Below are 20,406 nucleotides of genomic sequence, written 5' to 3' on the forward strand. Positions count from 1 at the left end.
TTCTGATAATTAAAAAGAACCCCACTTATCCAGAATATTAGTTTAGCAGCTAGTCCTATTATGTCTTTTTTTTTTTTTTTAAAGGTTTTATTTATTCATTTGAGAGAGCACAAACAGGGGAAGGGGCAAAGGGAGAGGGAGAAGCAGACCCCCTGCCGAGCAAGGAGGCCTATGCGGGGCTCTATCCCAGGACCCCAAGATGATGACCTAAAGGTGACACTTAACCGACTGATCTACCCAGGCGCCCACTATTATGTCTTTAAATTATCAAACAGAACATCAAGATGTGCCTAACTATGACAAACATAAACATATTTTAGGGTTTGATTTCTAGAGTTCCAAATAATACTAGTTCCATGGGATGTTCTATGAAAAAGCATTTTGAATTGCAAATGGATGTGGCTAAAATGCCATATTCTAGGTGCTTCTCTAGTCATTTCACTTGAATATATTAAAGTCTCTGAAAGTTCCTACGAAAGAAAAAGTACTCCAGCATTTCCCAAATCTGTTGGTTACATATGTTTTTTCTATAATAGCTATTGTCATCCCTGTTGAAAATGCTTTGGGAAACATTGCTTTGAATGGTTAACAAGCTAATGTTGAAAAAGGAATAATGTTTCCAGATTTCTAATTGAGTCAAATACAAGACAAAATTTAAAACCTACAAGTTGTTGGAAAAAATAATTGGGAACTTTAAGTCTAAATCAGATATAGGAAAATAATCTTTACTCAAAAATTTCTTTTTACAGTTATTTTTGTCCAAATCAGGATTCAAAAAGGATTTACATTTGATTAGTATATTTCTTTTTTTTTTAAAGATTTTATTTATTTATTTGAGAGAGAGTGAGCACATGAGCGGCAGGAATAGGCAAAGGGGAGGGAGAGCAGACGTCCCTGCTGAGCAGGGAGCCAGTGTTAAGGCTCAATCCTAGGACCCTAGAATTATGACCTGAGCCCAAGGTCGCCCTTTAACCAACTGAGCCACACAAGCACCCCTTGCTAGCATATTTATTAAATTTTCTTTAATCTATAGCGGTTTCCCCCTACCTCCTCTCTTTCGTTCTCCATCACATTTATTTGTTGAAGTGACCAGTTCTTTGTCCTATAGAATTTGGCTGACTGCATCCAGATAGTGTTGACAGGTTTCTCCTGTATTCCCTGTATTTCCTGTGGCAAATCTAGAGATGCTTGATTAAATTCATGTTTGACTCCCCATACTGTACACACACACACACACACACACACACACACACACGCATATGCATGCACACCACCCCCCACCCCTGCCCAAGAACACTTTCATGCTCTCTATGGAATCATGTCAGGAGGCACATAATTTCTAATAGTCCCACTCTTAGTGATGTTATTTTAAGAATGACCTGTGAGTTCATTATCAAGTTCCTGTCACCTTTTTTCCTAATGGTTACATGATGTGGCCTAGATCCATTATTTCATTGGGTATTAAAGTGGTGATTTTCTATAATTATTTCATTTTTTCTTCACTTAAACTGGTCGAACAGGAAAGAATTAGCCTGATAGACCAAAGTTCCAAACCTTTTTTTTTCTATAGTGTAAAATGCATGTTACATGTATTTGCCTACTCGTTATAAAAAGATGGAAGGGAACTAGGGCTAAAAGATCAGTAAAAGTATTTTATTTCACATGAAAATAGAAAAGGAAGTAAGCTTAGTGAAAAGCATATAATATTACATTTAAAATTATTCTTTATTTAAAAATATGCACTGTATGGGCGCCTGAGTAGCTCAGTTGGTTAATCTTCTGCTTTTGTCTCAGGTCATGATCCCAGGGTCCTGGGATCAATTCCACATCTGGCTTCCTGCTCATCGGGGAATCTGCTTCTCTTTCTGCCCTTCCCTTGCTTGTGCAAGGCTCGAGTGCCCTCTCAAAAAAACAAATAAATTAATTTTTAAAAACAAATAAATAAAATAAAAATCTATACTGTAAAACACTAAGCCATTTCTTAATGTTTATTATAGGCAATACAAGGACCTGTGGAATATGAGTGATGACAAACCCTTTCTATGCACTGCCCCTGGATGTGGCCAGGTAATATATAAATTACTTTAAAGCATTTTGTATGTTCATATTTACTAAAACACTGATGAAAGTTTATGTTACCATTAAAGGGAATCTCCTACAATTTTTGTAAAATTCTGGAGTTAGAATGTAAATTACCCAGAAAAGTTTTGTTAAGAAATTTTTTCTTCAATAGTACAGTTTTTAAAAACAATCTAATATGGAAAGAAAAAGTTAGAAGTCTTAAATGGAAAGGTGGTTCACCTACTATTAATCCAGGGCTTAATAGTATCTTTTACTATTTGACTGTTGATGATTTGACCCTTTACCATTTGACCATTACTGGTTGAAAATAATTGTAAATTGCTTAATTGGAAATAAAGTATACATTCTTATTTGAAAATTATTTTACTTGCTGAACTCTTAACAATATTAACTAATACTTACCTCTGACAGTGTCACTAATGCATTAATATTCTTAATCTAAGTTTCACATCTTCACCTAAGTCTCACATCTTCAGAGCATGTATGAAAGCTTTTTCAGAAAATAATCTTTCCATATTCTATCAAAAAGTAGTATTTCAGTGTTTTTAACAGACCATTAATTATTAATCTATTGCTGTTATAATAATTCTAACTTTAAAATAACATAGGCACCAAGAAATGAAAGAATAATGTGTAGCCAGATTACTGAGTACTTAAATATACAAACCGTAATTCATAAAAAAGCATTAGTGTTTCATTGGTTCTTACTTGTTTTCTTTAGTTGATGTTTTAAATTGACATATAATTGATGTACAATAAACTGCACGTACTCACAAAGTCAGTTTCATGTTTTAATGTATATATGCTCATGAAATCATCACCATAATTAAGATAGAGAACATACCCATCACCCCAAAAGTTTTGTCATTCCCAGTTGTTACTGCTTCTGCCTTTGTAAAACACTACTCTGCCATATGTCCCTATTGATTAGTTTGTGTTTGCTAGAATTTTATGTAAATAGTCATACAGTATGTACTTTTTGTCTGGCATCTTTTATTCCTTATAATTAATTTGCAGTTTCCCCATGTTATGTGAGCAATAGTTAATTCCTTTTTGTTGAGGAGTAATATTTCATTATTACACAATTGTGGACATTAGACTTATTTCCAGTTTTTACTTATTACAAATAAAGGCAGTATAATTATTTGTGTACAAGTCTTTGGTCTGAATGCAAGCTTTCTTTTCTCTTGGGTAAATGTGTAGAAATGAAATGTGGGATCATTTGTTAAATATTTACTTTGAAGAAATTGCCAAAGTGTTTTCCAAAATGAACGCACCACTTCACATTTCCACCAAGAGTGTATAAGAGTCTTGTGCCATTTCTTTGCCTACATTTGGTGTTGTCTTCTAATTTTAGCCATTTTTCACTGTGTGTATACTGATGTATCATGTGGTTTTAATTTGCGTTTCTTTGATGAGAAGATGAGCACTTGTTCATGTGCTTATTGGTCATTTGCATTATTTTTTGTGATATATCTTTTCAAATCTTTTGCTGTTTTTAAAAGTCAGGTTGTCTTTTAATTGCTAACTTGTAGTTCTTATATATCCTGGATACCAGTCCATCGTCAAGTTTCTCCAAGTCTTTTGTTTGCATCTGAATTTTCATGACAAAAGCTTTTGCTCAACCGGTCTTTCTAATTTTAATGAAGTCTAATGTGTTAATTTTTTCTCTTTTATGGCTGTTGCTTTCTGTGACTTATCTAAGAAATCTTTGCTTACCTTTAAGTCACAAAGGCATTCTCCTTTGTTCTTTCTGAAAGCTTGTTTTTTCATATAGGCCTGTGTTTCCAACTTGAATTACTTCTTGCATATGTATATACTGGTATGAAGTAGGATTTGAAGCTCACTTTTTTTTCCCATGTGGTTTTTCAGATATTCCAGCATCATTTGTTGAAAAGACTTTTCTTTCTCCATTAATTTGCTTCAGCTCCTTTATTGAAAATCAAAATGTGGTATAAATGCAGGTCTCTTTCTGAGCTTTCTACTCTGTTCCCTCCATCAGTCTGTCAGCTTTTATGCTAGTACCACAATGTCTTGATTACTCTAGCTTTACAATAATGCTTCCAGTCAGGTAAGGTAAGTCCACCAATTTAGTTCTTCTTGAGATTTTTCTGGATAGTCTTTTAATTTTAGTCATTACTTGTGAGGGTATAGTGGTATCTCATTATGATCTTAATTTTCATGATACATCTAAAGATGTTGAACCAGGGTAAAGATAGGAGGTTAACCAGGGTTAATGCTGCTTAGATAGGTTTATCAGGGAATGCCCTCTGATAAGATGACATTTGAATTAAGACACGAAAATGTAGGAGCAGACCTCTGGAGGAAGTTTTTTAAACTGAAGGAACAGCAAATACAAAGTTTCGAAGGATGGGATGGGTTTGGGTGTTTTTAGAAGGACGACTGTTGTAGCTAGAGTGTGTAGTCACCCACAAGGATAAGAGTAAAAGATTTTGTCAGGTAGAATAAGAGTCCATATCCAAGAGGGTTTTGTAGACTGTGATAAAGTGTTTGGGCTTTATTCACAGAGCAATGAAAAGCCATTACTGAGCTAAGAGTGGATACAGGGAGTAGAGACTGAGATCTGTCAGGTGAGAGATAATGGTAGGTTTGTCTAGGTGCTAATAGTGGGCAATATAGAGAAATAGACTGATTTGACATGTATTTTGGAGCTATATTAGATACTCATTTTTTTCTATAAATTTAAGAAAGCTAAAAAAACTGTATTTCCCAGAATTTTTTGTGAATAGTATTTCCTAGGAAATCGACAGTTCAAAAAAAAATTGATTCTAGAGGGGCACCTGGGTGGCTCAGTGGGTTAAGCCTCTGCCTTTGGCTCAGGTCATAATATCAGGGTCCTGGGATCAAGTCCTGCACCAGGCTCTCTGCTCAGCTGGAAGCCTGCTTCCCCCTCTCCCTCTGCCTGCCTCTCTGCTTACTTGTAATCTCTCTCTCTCTCAAATAATAAAATCTTAAAAAAAAAAAAAAAAAAAGAATTGCTTTTAGAAGCACCAATTTGGTGGCAGTATTTTTTTGTCATAAGTATTGCTATTATTCCAAATTTGAACTTTACTTTTAATGCACTTAAATTTAAATTTCCTAATTTTAAATTTAAATTCCAAATTTTAAATTTTAATTTCCAAATTTTAAATTTTTTTAAAAACATGTTTTGTTAGTGTTATTTTGGAGAGAGACCTATAAAATTAGTGCAAAGAATTTTAGCTGTTTTTTTCTTGCTATTAAAAGTGTTTTTAGGGTGCCTGGGTGCCTCCTCAATGGGTTAAAGCCTCTGCCTTTGGCCCAGGTCATAATCCCAGGGTCCTGGGATTGAGCCCCGCAGCGGGCTCTCTGCTCTGCAGGAAGTCAGCTTCCTCCTCTATCTCTCTGCCTACTTGTGATCTCTGTCAAATAAAATAAATAAAATCTTTTAAAAAAAAATGTTTTTATATGCCTCAGTCGCTATTAGGTATTTCACAGAAAGAGTTCTGTTGTATTGTTTTAAAGTAATGTTCCATTGAATTTGATAAAAGAGACAAAGTGAGATAATTTAGTGAAAGATTAATTTGACATTGTAACGCTTCTGTTTTATTAGGATCTTTGCTTTTGGTGATGTCTTTCTTTGAAAATTATTTCTTAGGTAGAATGTTTATGCATTATAAGCTGTTTTACAAAGGAGTTAAAGATTCATTTTATTTAGGCAAAGTTTCACCAAAGGTGTGTAAATTGTGTGTGTGTGTGTAGCTTCCTGATGTTGAACAGATTGCTTTAAACTAGTAAAAGAAGCAGTAAAATGAGCTGCTGGCCTTACAGCTTTACAACTTAGTTGTACCTATTTTGTTAAATAGGAAAAAAATTTGTATCATGGATGTGAATGCATGTATTAAATGCAGAATGACTGACTTCTTAGGAAGTTAGTTCTGGTGAGTGTTCAAGCCCTAAAAACAGATTTCTCAGGGCGCCTGGGTGGCTCAGTGGGTTAAGCCTCTGCCTTCGGCTCAGGTCATGATCTCAGTGTCCTGGGATCGAGTCCCGCATCGGGCTCTCTGCTCAGCGGGGAGCCTGCTTCCTCCTCTCTCTCTATCTGCCTGCCTCTATGCCTACTTGTGATCTCTCTCTGTCAAATAGATAAATAAAATCTTTAAAAAAAAAAACAGATTTCTCAGATATCAGAGCTTAAATTCATTATAAAATTTAAGCTCCCTTCTATCTGTCAGGTTACCCTTTCTTTTTAACTTTATAAGAGGGATGGTTATCCATCCTACTAGACTGTCTTTCCCATTGTTTATTCAGCTGTATGCTCAAAGTCTTGTTGTTTAACAAAATACTGTGTATTTTGCATTGGAGTTGTGCTGTAAATTGCCTGGAAGAAAGAAATTATGAAATATTTAATATATTATTACTAGTAGCAGCATTATAATTTTTCTATAAAAACTCAGAAAGCAATTCACATAGATTCTGCAAAAATTTTATCTTAACATGTAGTAGTAGCTATTTTATAAACATTTGTTGAAAAATTTATTTCATTCATATATATATATATATATATATATATATATTTATATTTATATGTGACTCTTTTCCTCATGACTGCCTTTGGACATGATGGCCTTTGACTATTTTTTTTTTAAGTTCCTTGTTAGAGGTAAATCAGTTATTTCAGGTGATAGCTAAGGTTAAACTCCTCTTATCAAGTTCCAGTTTCAGTGTATTTTATCCATGTACATCAATAATATCATATGACCCTGAATTTTTTTTTAGGGCCCTTTTAGCTATACCTTTTCACTCAGGATCAGTCTTAGTACCATTTTCATGTTTTGTACAATTCTATATGTGACTGCTCTTTGATTTGGATATTTGTGGTCAAACCGATGCCATGCGGGGCTCCATACCAGGACCCTGGGATCATGACCCGAGCCGAAGGCAGAGGCTTTAACCCACTGAGCCACCCAGGCACCCCCATTATTAGGTTCTTTGGGCATAAAGTGAATCTTGATTTAAGATACTTTCAGTGTAGAATGTAATACATGTATATTTAAAACTCTAATGGAAAATAATGAAATGCCTACATTATTCTGTAAACTCTACACATATGTTCATTCTCTAAGAGTTGTTATTTAACACTCTATTTTTAAAAGACAACTACAACTTCTTACAAATTGGGGAAGGATTCTTATAATGATAAAACAAAGGAAGATAGTACTTGGGAGGGAAAGAGCTGGATTATTTTAAGATAAACTGCTTTGTGGGGCACCTGGGTGGCTCAGTGGGTTGAGCCGCTGCCTTCGGCTCAGGTCATGATCTTGGGTCCTGGGATCGAGTCCCGCATTGGGTTCTCTGCTCAGCAGGGAGCCTGCTTCCCCCTCTCTCTCTCTCTGCCTGCCTCTCCATCTACTTGTGATTTCTCTCTGTCAAATAAATAAATAAAATCTTAAAAAAAAAAAAAGATAAACTGCTTTGTTATCATATAGGTTGTTCTTTCTTTGTTGGATTATAAGCAGCATTTTTTTTTTAATTTGGTAACTAAAGAACCTGATTTACTTCATTTGTCCAGGAGTAATATTTCCATAAGATAAGGAATCTGTTAGGTGTTTTTTTTAATATTATATATTTTAAAGTGCACACACAAACTGGGAGAGGGGTAGGGGAGAGGAAGAGGAGAGAGAGAATCTCATATGGATTCCTCACTGAGCATGAGCCCCTGCCCCCTGACAGCGACACTGGGCTCAATCTCACGACCCTGAAATGATGACCTGAGCTGAAATCAAGATTCAGATGCTTAACTAACTGAGCCACCCAGGCACCTTAGGAGTCCCATTTGATAGTTTAGGGGAACCAGGTTCAAATATATGTAATTTTAACATCCCCATTTATAAGGATGTAGGGTAGAGAATTTATGTTTCTTAATTTGGCATTTTATAATTATTGCTCTGAAATAACAAAATGTAAGTGCTCCTTATTTTCAGTTATAATTGTTGCTTGATAAGGAGCATCTTCATAAAGGTTGATATCAGACATTTAAAAATGAACTGCTTTGTTATTGGTTGCTATTTCTTTACTGGATTATAAAAAAAGCATTCTTTTTTAACATAACATAAAGAACCTGATTTACTACTTAATTTGTCAAGAGTAATATTTTTATAAGAATTCTTGTTTTAAAAGTGGTAAGTAATCTGAAGTCTGTGTAAAACAGTACTTCCTTCAAAAGTCACTGAACCATAGAATACATATTTCTACTATAATATGGCAAAAAAAATCAATAGTTGTCTATTTTTAGTGTCCAAATGAAATTTATATTAAGTTTCTTTGCCTCAGATTTTATTTTTAAACGCTCTCAAATGATTTATGTGACTTAATATACATCAGTATTGCTTATTCTTGGGTAATGGGTTTTCTATGAGTATTTGAAGTCTTGTATGTTTATCTATACTAACAATAGATTCTTTTATAGTTAACAAACTATTTCATTGTTAATGGTGGTTTTACATGTTGTGGAAATGAATTTCCTTATCATTTTACTTATTTGATCAAATTTAAAATCTTAACTATATTTTAAAACTTTTTGCCACAGCGTTTTACCAACGAGGATCATTTGGCTGTCCATAAACATAAACATGAGATGACACTGAAATTTGGTCCAGCACGTAATGACAGTGTCATTGTGGCTGGTTAGTATATGCTTTTATTAATAGCTTATATACATATTTCACCTGGAATGTGCACAATTTTTGTGTATTCTCTGTAAATAATATAGTCTGGTGATACTCCAATTACTTCATTTACAGTAAATGTTGGCAACATGTATTTTACCCATTACATTTCCATGTTTCCTTCTGACCATTCATTTCACTTTTCCGTGTGGTTTTCCAATGTAGATTTCAATGTATTGTGGAAATTAATTAGAACCCTAGGAGCATTTATTGCATCTCCAAAGTTTACATTTAATTGATAATTGAACTAATGTGATGTTTAGTCAATGTTTCTTTTAGCTTTGTACAACCTGGTTTGAAATGCTGTGGGAAGGTGGGAAATGGTCAAGCTCCTCCTATTGGAGAAAGATCACTTAGCAGACTTGTTCATTAGAATTTTGTTTATACTTCTTTTGGGACTAAAACATCTGTGTTAGTAAAAATACTCTCAAGGGACCTAAATTCAGTCAGTGCCTCTTTTGTGTGTTTTGATCCTGTGAAGATACAGTATCATATAAGCAGATGATTATCTTTCACAATATGTGAAAAGAGAAAATTCATGCATTGTTTTAATTATCCTTTCATGCTGTGTTAGCTGCACCTTTTTTGGTATTTAAATATATATGTACACACATTTATGTATATGGACTCACACATAATATGCATAGTTCTACTGCATTTTGTATATTTTAAAACAAAGTTTTATATAAAATGTAATATATTTATATAAATTTCAGACCCTTTTGTATCATAACCACAGAGTCACATAAGTATTCAAAAATCAACCGTAAATTATTCTTTTGTCTTTTTGAAGTTTGGGTTATACTGTTTATCTGGAGTTAATCCTGAAATCTGAGTATTATTAGTATTTTGAAATGATTACCCAACATAAAGGTTGAATTATCATATGCAAGGCTTTGCAGAGATAATGAGGCAGATGGTTTTTCCTGTACTTTCAGTATCATGATTTTTATAATGAAAAAGTTTGAATTAACAAAGTTGGTAATTTTTCAAAAGCTATTTAGGAAAAATGAAAGAGCATGTTGAGCATTTCTTTAGTTCCATAAGTAAAAGGAAGCAGAGAAGAGTGAGTTAGGCACTTCTTTAGAATATTGTACATCAGATATTAGGAGCTGGAACCTAAAAAAGTAGTCAAACAAAGTAGCAACAGTCTAGGCAGTTCACCCTCCTAGGCATGAAAGGTCTTTGCTTGTCTGAAATTTATTGCACTAGACCAGTATCTGTAACTTTTCAACTCAAAAATGTTTTGAGATTGGTTTCTAGAAATTTCCTATTGATTTACCTTTATTACAGTAGAAGAATAGAACACATTTAAACACAGCACTTGACCTTTTTTTTTTTTTTTTACTAACATGTTGAAATTAGTAGTTTAGCATTACTGTGTAAGTGTAATGCATGATGTGTGTGGTATATATTTGATGATCAATATCCATAAGCCACTGCATGTTTAAACAGTTGTGCCTGTGTTGACTTTTCTTTTCTCACACCTAATCATTCTAGTAGTCACTGATAACAATGGTTTATGCGTATATTTTATTTGTACGACTTTTCGCTTCCTTTACCACCCATTAGGAGCCTTTTGTTGAGATAGACGAGCCCTTTGTCTATGAACAGAGGAGACAAATTTCTATTCAGTTTACTAATTCACCTGTAAAGGACTTAAGCTGATATGTGTACTCTGAGCCCTTGCTGTAATAAAATTTCAGGAGTCTTTTTAGGGTTAGTGGGTATGTATGTTGTAGACGAATAGGTAAAATGATGCCTTTAGTAATTTTAGATAATACTAGTAGTGTTTGAGGTAGGCTTACATTATATCTAATATGTATGACATTATAATGTTAAATGTATTTATATGTAGTAAGCATGTTATATTCTAGATACATGTGGGGCAAAGATGAAATAATACTAATTACTGCCAATTCTGGGGATATAATATTTAACAAATATGAATTTAATTTTATATAAAATCTTAAATTAGGAGTCATTATACTTTTATTTAGCTTAGACTAGATTCCTGATAAAACCTGTAACTTGATGCCCTGTGCCACCAGCTTTTATCAGTATGAATAAATAGCCTGGAAAATAATAAGACAAATAGACAAAATCCATATAAAAATACTATTTTTTTTCAACATGGACCCTAACTAGTATTTATTCCATAACCAGTACATGTGTTAATGTATATAACATGAGTACATATTCAAGTATAGTTAAAATGTTTCACATTGTGAGAAAGTAAAGTTGACTATTCCTCTATTGCCTAGAAATTAAAGTAGAGCATTCCATAAATAAGTAACTCTTATATAGCCCATAGTTCAAAGCTTGAAAAATTCATTAAAATAGTAAACTGGCTTCTGTGGATAGTGATAAAAGAGGTTTTGTTTTGGTTTGTTTTTGTTTTAGGGCTCTTGCTTTAACCTTCTTTTTCTTCCTTGTAGTATTTTGGTCTACCTCCTAAAATTCTGTTTTATCTTAAGCTTGCTTTCCTAATAGATTATGAACACTAGTGGAAGGTCCAAGCTAGAGTGAATGAATATACATGCTCTTGCCCTAGTTTTCCCCAAACTGCATGTATTTTAAACAATCATAATTTTTAATAATATAAATTTTAAAAAATTCTTACTGCCTTAAATAATGATAGTAGTTGATCTCTGAGTAGAAGATACTTATGTCATTCTACTAAAAGAGAAGGTCTGGACTAAGGAACGAGAAGGACTTTTTTCATACTTTTATGGTTCATAAAGTTGGAGGAAATATCTTGAACTGCAATAAAAACTTAACCAAATTTTGTTTGCTTTAAAGGAAGAGGTCTTTCCAAAGAGAATTAACAGCTGACTGAACCAATCCTGCTAATTTGTTAAGTTACTAGCTATATTTTAAGGTCCTATATGATATTTAAATCTATGTGGTTGCTTCTTGACATTTATTTCAGATCAGACCCCAACACCAACAAGATTTTTGAAAAACTGTGAAGAAGTGGGTTTATTTAATGAACTGGCAAGTCCATTTGAGAATGAATTCAAGAAAGCCTCTGAAGACGACATTAAAAAAGTATGTTGTTAATCATGAAATTAGAAGAGTACTTCTAACAAAACAATTGTCCTAGCTTACACTTCTTGCTTTCTTATTTTACATACACTGATTGGCATCTTTTGAACTTCTGACATTTTCTTTAATGTTTATATTTTAGATGCCTCTAGATTTATCCCCTCTTGCAACACCCATCATAAGAAGCAAAATTGAGGAGCCCTCAGTTGTAGAAACAACTCACCAGGATAGTCCTTTACCTCACCCAGAGTCTACTACCAGTGATGAAAAGGTTAGAAATTTTATATTTTTGGTAGAAACACAAACGTGGTGTATAAAAACTATCCCAAGTAAAGTTAAATATTTGATTTACCTAAAATGTTAATATAATAAGTTGTACATAATTGAGTATCAGGTTATAGTAGTCTTTTATGTGAAAGCCTGTGAATACTCATAGAAACTTCAGGGAAAGAAAATGTCACCTTTATAGATAATTGGTGTTTTATTACACACAGAAAAATTATAGGGGAGAACAGCAGTTATTTTAGATAAGTTATTTTTTTAAGGCTACAAGAATTTATAAAGTGAATTTAGTTTTTGGGTTTTGCTGTTTTATTCTTCACCACTTTTATATAGTGACAGCTTTTTCTTTATAACTAAAAATTGCTTGAACCAGGGTTGTTTAGGCTTTTTAAGGGCTAAACAAATAGTTACTCATTATCAGCAATGGGTCTTTGGTATTACCAACTAAGATGATGATACTGTCTCAGTATAAGCCTTTTGTAGGTGGTTTAGGGCCTCATTCCTAGATCTTGAATACCTTGGTAACTTGGGACCTCTGGGCTATAGTGTGTGTTGAGTAATCATTATTGTGGTTCGTTCTTTTTTTTTTTTTTTTTTTAAAGAGATGGGAAGAGGGAGAGGAGTGGGGAAGGGCTGAAGGAGAAGGAGAGAGAGAATCTTCAGCAGGCTTCATGCCCAGCGCAGAGCCTGACAACAGGCTCAGTTTCAAAACCCTGAGGATCATGACCTGAGCTGAAATCTAAGAGTTGGGCACTTAACCAGCTAAGTCACCCAGGTGCCCCATGGGTATTTCTTGATCACTTTTTATTCATAAACACTTACAGTGAACTCATGGGGCACTGTGTGTGGCACAATGAAGAGGCAGTGACAGTGTCTTTTTCTAGATGATGATATTTTAAAACTGTAAATGAATTAACGGACTTCTGTCATGGCAAGGAATCTAGAAGTAAGGCAGAAAAAGCATTTAATGATCTACTTAGGAATAAATGCTTTGACCTTAGATCTATTGTGGGTTTTTTTGCCTCATTTCCTAATTATAGACGTGAGTCTCATTATAAAAACTTTAAGAATACAGAAAAAATATGAGGAAGAAAAGCAAAATCACCTGTTAGCCCATAATTGAGTGATACAAATTACTAATATTTTGAAACATTTTTCCATAGATATATACATGCATTTTCATTAGAAGAATAGATGGATACAAAGAAAAACTCAAAGATCCTAGTTTACTTTTTAATTTTTTTAAAGATTTTATTTATTTATTTTTTGGAGAACGAGAAAGCTAGAGACAGAGCACAAGTGGAGGGCAAGGGAGAAGCAGACTCTCTGCTGAGCAGGGAGCCAATGTGGGGCTCGATCCTAGAACCTCAAGATCATGACCTGAACCAAAGGCAGACCCTTAACAACTGAGCCACCCAGGCACCCCTATTTTTTAATTTAAAACAAAAATAAAAAAAATTTTTTTAAGTAAGTGGCATACCCAATGTGGGGCTTGAACTTATGACCCCAAGATCAAGAGTCATATACTCTACAAAGTGAACCAGCCAGGCAGGCCAATCCTAGTTTACTTTTATATTGTGCTTTAGACATTCAGCATTAATGAACACTTTCCCATGTCCTTAGAAAATTTCCAAAGTACTAAGTTTTAATTTTTTTTAATTGTTTTAATTGATATATTATCTTAATATATCAAATTATCCTGTTCTTTTTGGATATAAAGATTGTTTCAGTGTTATCACAGTTACAGGAAATGCTGTTAACTCTGTGATAGAAGTATCTTTTTTTCTAAAGAGCTTTCTAGTCCCTTCACACTCAACAGTTTTTCCCTCTTCGTTGTTGTTTTAGCATATTTCAAGGATAATTCTTCTTTCTGCATTCCTGTCTCTAACCTCCCCCTGGGCAAGGCATAGTCTGTTTGGGCCTCCTTCACTACTCTTTCTCACTTTTCTTCTTAGGTGGTCTCTTCTACATTCATAACTTATAAAAACAACTACATGCTGATGGTTCTCAAACTTATATCAACCAAGGTATCTCCTAGATTTCCATATTCATCTCTGACTCCTATTGTGACATTTCCCTTTCTATGTCTAATAACCATCTTAATATTTCTAAGTCAGAGCTCTTGATTCTTTCTCTGTCTCAGTAAATTTTCTCTCCATCCCATCTAGTTGCTCAAGCCAAGAATCCTTAATTCCTTTCCTCTTTCTTTTTTAAAAGATTTTATTTCCTTGAGAGAGAGAGATCACAACTGGGGGTAGCAGAGGGAGAGGAACAATCAGACTCCCCACTGAATGGGGAGCTTGATGTCGGGACCCTGAGATCATGACCTAAGCCAAAGTCAGATGCTTAACTCACTGAGCCACCCAGGTGCCCCTCTTTTTCGTCACATCAAAGCAACAGCAAATCTTATCAGAAATACCCCCTGAATTATCCTTAATTTATCTTCTTCAGTCTTCAGTGTCACCACTTTACTCCATACCATCATCCTCTTTTATGTGGATTATTAACAGTTATCTTCTAACTGGAGTTTCTACTTCCATCTCTGATTTTCTATAGATTGCTTTATTTATTTTCATTTATTTATTTTAAAGGTTTTATTTATTTATTTGACAGAGAGACAGTGAGTAGTGGGAGATGGTAGCTACCTGAGATTAGTAAACATTTGTACTGTGTTAAAACTTTTTTAACCATTTCTGTTACTGAATTTGTATCAACCATAAACCCAGTCTCTCTGGACCTGTTTCCTCTTTTTACAGTATAATGATGGAGTAGGACTAGGTAATCTCTCCTAAATTTTGAGCTCTATAATTCTCTGAGACTGAATTATATTTTTACTTTTTACAGAAGTTCTCATGGAATCAGAGCCAAGTCGCCCAGCCTATTTCTGGATTGATAGGAAAACAAGTTGTACTGGGGAGGGTGGGGTACTCTGATGTTTTTAAATTAAAATATTGAACATTGCATTTGAAACTTTATAGCCACTTCCAAAATTTACTTTGGGGGAGGATATTCTGTCGATGTTTTTAGAAGTATGTTACATTCTGTTCACTCTAAGTTACATGGATTGTCTTATATTTTTAAATCCCACCCTTTCTCTGTCTTATTATTAAATAGGAGATACCATTGGCACAAACTGCACAGCCCACATCAGCTATTGTTCGTCCAGCATCATTACAGGTTCCCAATGTACTGCTAACAAGTTCTGACTCAAGTGTAATTATTCAGCAAGCAGTACCTTCACCAACCTCAAGTACTGTAATCACCCAGGCACCATCCTCTAACAGGCCAATCGTGTAAGTGATGATTTGGGCCAGTCATTGAACTATTTATGAATTAAGCTTTTCTTGTCAGAATTTTTCTTCAGGCATTTAATTATTCAAATGTGGCCTTAGTTGTGTGTGTGTGTGTGTGTGTGTGTCTGTGTGTGTCTGTGTGAATCTGCATGCTTTGAAAAAGTACTGGGTTGGGTTTTTTTTCCCTAATATTGTAGATTAGAAAATAAATATCTGAAATTTAATTTGGGGGGGGAGGGGCAGAGGGAGAGGAAGAGAGAATCTTAAGCAGGGTTCGTGTTTAGCATGAGGTTTGATCTTACAGCCCTGAAGTCATGACCTGAATCAAAATCTAAGAGTCATACACTTAACCAACTGAACCACCTAGGCACCCCAACTAAAATTTAATTTTAAAAACAAATCAACATTGAATGATTTTAAGGTGGTCTCTTATTTTCCTGCTGTTTCACACAAAATACAAAAATTACTCCATCAGGTGACATTTCTGTCTGTTCTTAAACATATCTCTCAAGCTTTTTTTTTCTTATGATTTTACTTTTAAATAATTTCTACACCCAGTGTGGGACTCATACTCATAACCCCATGATCAAGTGTCGCATGCTCCACAGACTGAGCCAGTCAGATGCTCCTCAGGAGCTTCTAATAAAAATTTTTCTCATTAAAAAAAAAAAAAAAAATTTCTCATTTAACATTAGAGATTGTCCCAAGTAAATCCATAACTTTTCCTGTTTTTTTCCCTATTGTTTTTTTCATACTGCTTTATACATTATACATTTAAGATGCAATTTAAAATAATAAAATTTTACAGTTTGCTTTGCAGTGGCTAGGAAATGTATTTTAAAATGATATGATAATAGAAATAAAAATGCTCTTGTATTTTTATAGATGACTGATAAGGATTTTTTTTCTTTAATTTTCCTTCTCCTGTTTTTCTTAGTCCTGTACCAGGCCCATTTCCTCTTCTGTTGCATCTTCCTAATGGACAGACCATGCCTGTTGCTATTCCTGCATCAATTACAAGTTCTAATGTGCATGTTCCAGCTGCAGTCCCAGTAAGTTTGAGATTCAGACTCTTTAAATCTTTTCTTCATACCAAAACTGACATTTGTAATCACAAAATACACCTAGGGCTGCTTGATTGGTTTATGAAACTGAATCCAACAAAAAACTTACTAGTGGTTAGTAGTATTTACTCGTTTTTATAGTAGAATTTACTTACCTCTTTATTAAAGACATACATAATTGGTTAGAAAATGTTTTTCCATCCTCCAAAAATTTTGTTTTCCTTGTATTATTAATATTAAGAAATTTAGTTCTTACTTAATACATTTTAATTTGACTAGATTTGTAGAATTCAAATTTAATACAAAATTTTTCCCTTTAGGAAAGTATTTATTCTAGAATACATGTCCAGTATCTCCATATTTTGATTATTGTAGGAATTGTTTATAAGAACACTCTTGTGAGCTTTTATGGTCATGTTGGGTTTACAGCATTCCTTTGCTAGCCCAGACATGTGAAAATCTAAACACTCTAAAACAGTAGATAGTCCTTCACTTTGCTAATACAAATGTTTCTGAGAAATTGACCATTTTGAAAGATAAATCAAGATGTAAGATCCAAAAGAAAAGTTTCTTGAGGAACATGTTAAATATATAAATTTGAAAGTATCCAATACCTGAGTCCTTATAAAGACACTCAAGGCATTTTAAACAGCAAAGTTCTGTCTGAAGATGATACATTATGGTTGAAGTCACAGACAAGTTAAACATCTACTTGTAATACTTAATAATTCAGTGAATATTTAAAAGCACATTCTATTGATTAAGTTAGAAATAATATTTTTTACCTTATTTTTCATAAAACAGTTTTATTCAGACTCTTCAAACGTGTCTTCATTGTTCAGGTTTTTATCATTAGGATCACTTATTAAAACATCTAGCATAATTTTCCAAAACACGTTATTTTTATTTTCACCTGAGTAATTTCAATGTAACACTTCCTGAGTCTGTCTTCCTAGAATATTCACCCAAGCCTTGATACTCATTCATGTAATAAAAAAAAGTTTCTTTATTTACCTTATACATAGATATTTCTGATTCATACAATATAATCATTTATTGTATCACTCTTAAAAATTGTTTTTAAAAGTCTGCCTCTAATAACTTCCAAGAATTTGAGGTTATATCCCCATACAAATTATTAAAATTAATGTGAAATATTTACTTTCTTATTAACACATTCTTCCAAGTAACCTAAGGTTTGAAAATTAGATTGGTTGAAGTAATTATAAAATAATGTATCATCTTCAGACAGAACTTTGCTGTTTAAAATGCCTTGAGTGTCTTCATAAGGACTCAGGTATTAGGTGACCACTTCCTCTTTTTTAGGATATTTTTGAAGAGGGAAGCATTCTTGCCCTTGTATTTGAGATTATATGATTATTCTGTTAAATGTAAATGTGATGAAAAAAACTCAAAGTGGAGAGATAATTTAGCTATATAATAATTAATTACTCAATGTTAATATTAGTTTTTTTAAAAAATGAAGAAGTCTGTTCCAGACTATTATTTTTAGAGAAATTATTAAAGGTAACCAGGTTCTTTCTTTATCATTATATAGTATATTAATACATCAATTAACCATGATTTATATATTTTAGAAATTACATATATACTTTATAGAAGAGCAAAATTCATGGTGATGGTATTTGTAAGCCTCATTGTCACAAGTTTTGATGTTTTTTCCTTTCATATCCAAATGGCAGTGTGACAGATCTTTGGGAGATTTTGCATCAATTACTTTGAATATTATGAGTCCTATGTAAGAACAAACCATTTAAAATTTGTGAAAATTAAAGATTAGAGAAGTGTCTCAGAAATTGACAAGTTTTAAAGGATAAATCAGGACAGAAGATCAATAGGGATTTAAGGTTTTCTTGTACTGAACTCTCAGGTTTTTACAGCCATTGTGCAGATATAGCACATTATTTTGAATATATTCTCTAGCAATTATTTTTTAATATGTTTTGTATAGCTTGTTCGACCAGTCACCATGGTGCCTAGTGTCCCAGGAATTCCAGGTCCTTCCTCCCCTCAACCAGTACAGTCAGAAGCAAAAATGGTAAGCAAGATTTTACTTGTTCTGCACATTTCTTGAGCCCTTTTTGACTGGTTTGTCCATTAAAGCCTACTTCAGATGTACTATATAGATCACATTTTATAAAATTTTAGAAAGTATCACACTATAGAAGAACTAGAAAATTTGGAGAAGTTTCCATTAGCTGGTGACTAGTTAGTGGTACTTTAAAATAATGGATGGATTTGGAAGTTAAGTTCTAATTCTTGTCATTGGTTTGTCTGTAGCTTTTTTTTTTTTTTTTTTTTTTGGCTGTAGCTTTTGAAACAAAATCTCCTCCTGGTGGTGGCTAGGAATATTACAGCTGAAACTAGATGTAATCATCTGAAGGCAGTACAGAGGATTTTACAGTGACAGAAATTAGTTTAACAGTGTTAATAAGAATTCTGAAATCATATACAAGTTAGCAATTGTTACACATAATGTATAAAGAAAAACTACATTTTTGAGTTGTGTTTTGACACTAAGAAATTAGTGCTGATGGGCGCCTGGGTGGCTCAGTGGGTTAAAGCCTCTGCCTTTGGCTCAAGTCCCAGAGTACTAGGATCAAGCCTCACATCAGACTATCTTCTCAGCAAGGAGCCTGCCTCCTCCTCTCTCTACCTGCTTCTCTGTCTACTTGTGATTTCTGTCTGTCAAATGAATAAATAAAATCTTTTTTAAAAAGAAAAGAAATTAGTATTGTTTAAGGGATGAGTTATAGATAAGGAGACAGGAGACATGTGTTTTAATTTTAATCCTAACTCTGCTATTCACTACTCTTAATCAAACCACTTTAACTTTGAGGAGATTCAGTTTCCTTATTTGTAAAATAAAAAGATTAAACTTTTATTTCTAGAGTTTCTCTTAGCCCAAATTCCATAAACCTACCAAATTCCTTAGTAAAAAAACCTAAAACTGGCTGCTGCTTTTTTCTTTTTTTTTTTTCCTCCTTAATCCATGTAATTCTCCCTTCTATAGCCTCACACACTTCAGGGCTTCTTAACATCAGCTGAAGACTGCATCCTTAGAAAAATCAATATATAGTTATTATACAGCTGTTATTCAAGTTCAGTCCTAGGCGCTTTATTACCAATATAAATTTGTATAAAAACTATTATATATTGCAAAGCTTTAAGTTTTTTTACCTCTGTTCTCCATTATAGCAAATAATCAATCTAAAATTGGCATGTGATGACTTTAACAATAAAATTTAATATACCATCTGAATGAACAATGGTTGAGGAGTATAAAAATTAGCTGGTTATTGATTGTGGGGAGAGAACTCTTTGAAAACCCAAGACGGAATTTTTTTCACATAACAACATGTTTAGCTCAAAGCTTTGGAAATACTAAGATGAATCCTCTTCAGTTAATAGCAGAAAAGCTTCATTGGGAATGTTTTTTATACTTACTACTTTAAACATACTGTACTAGTGAAAAATTAGTTGTACACTGCATCTAAAAATACTAACAAATTCCTAACAAATCTGATTTGGTCCTTTTGAATTAAAGAAATACTTTGGGCTGTAAGAAGAGTAGGCCATATTTGCAGAAACTATTAAACTTAATACTTCAGTAACTTTTCCTTTTAGGTCACCAGGAAATTAACAAGAATAAAAGTGTTTTGTGTGCTTTTATATTAGAAAAAAAATCAAAGCTATAACTTTAAAAATAAATTTATATATAGAGAACCATCATTGGTTGGAGGCATGGGGAGTCATAGATTGCCCCACTTAAATTTAACAGTCCAATTAAATTTATTATTAGAATTTTGCTAATGTAAAATAACCATATTTAGGTGATTGCCTATTTTAATTGGGGTAGTAAATAAGATTGTCCTGTTTTAATTAAATAAAAAGACTCAGAAATTAGTC

The 20,406-nt window shown here is 33.3% G+C and overlaps 1 protein-coding gene across 6 annotated transcripts in view; it reads left to right on the forward strand.

Annotated features, from left to right (window-relative positions):
• Positions 1–20,406, forward strand: part of ATF2 (activating transcription factor 2) — an 84,930-nt gene that overhangs the window by 31,149 nt on the left and 33,375 nt on the right. For 3 of the 6 annotated variants that reach the window (XM_082689530.1, XM_082689531.1, XM_082689532.1), the window contains 7 exons: positions 1,998–2,067; positions 8,651–8,747; positions 11,722–11,840; positions 11,980–12,108; positions 15,234–15,412; positions 16,350–16,464; positions 18,449–18,535. In XM_082689530.1, coding sequence (XP_082545656.1) covers positions 1,998–2,067; positions 8,651–8,747; positions 11,722–11,840; positions 11,980–12,108; positions 15,234–15,412; positions 16,350–16,464; positions 18,449–18,535 — 796 coding nt within the window. The remainder of the gene's footprint in view (positions 1–1,997; positions 2,068–8,650; positions 8,748–11,721; positions 11,841–11,979; positions 12,109–15,233; positions 15,413–16,349; positions 16,465–18,448; positions 18,536–20,406) is intronic. The other 3 variants (XM_082689533.1, XM_082689535.1, XM_082689534.1) reach the window with 1 other exon arrangement.

Source organism: Mustela nivalis, assembly GCF_964662115.1.
Source record: "Mustela nivalis genome assembly, chromosome: 11".
NCBI lineage: Eukaryota > Metazoa > Chordata > Mammalia > Carnivora > Mustelidae > Mustela > Mustela nivalis.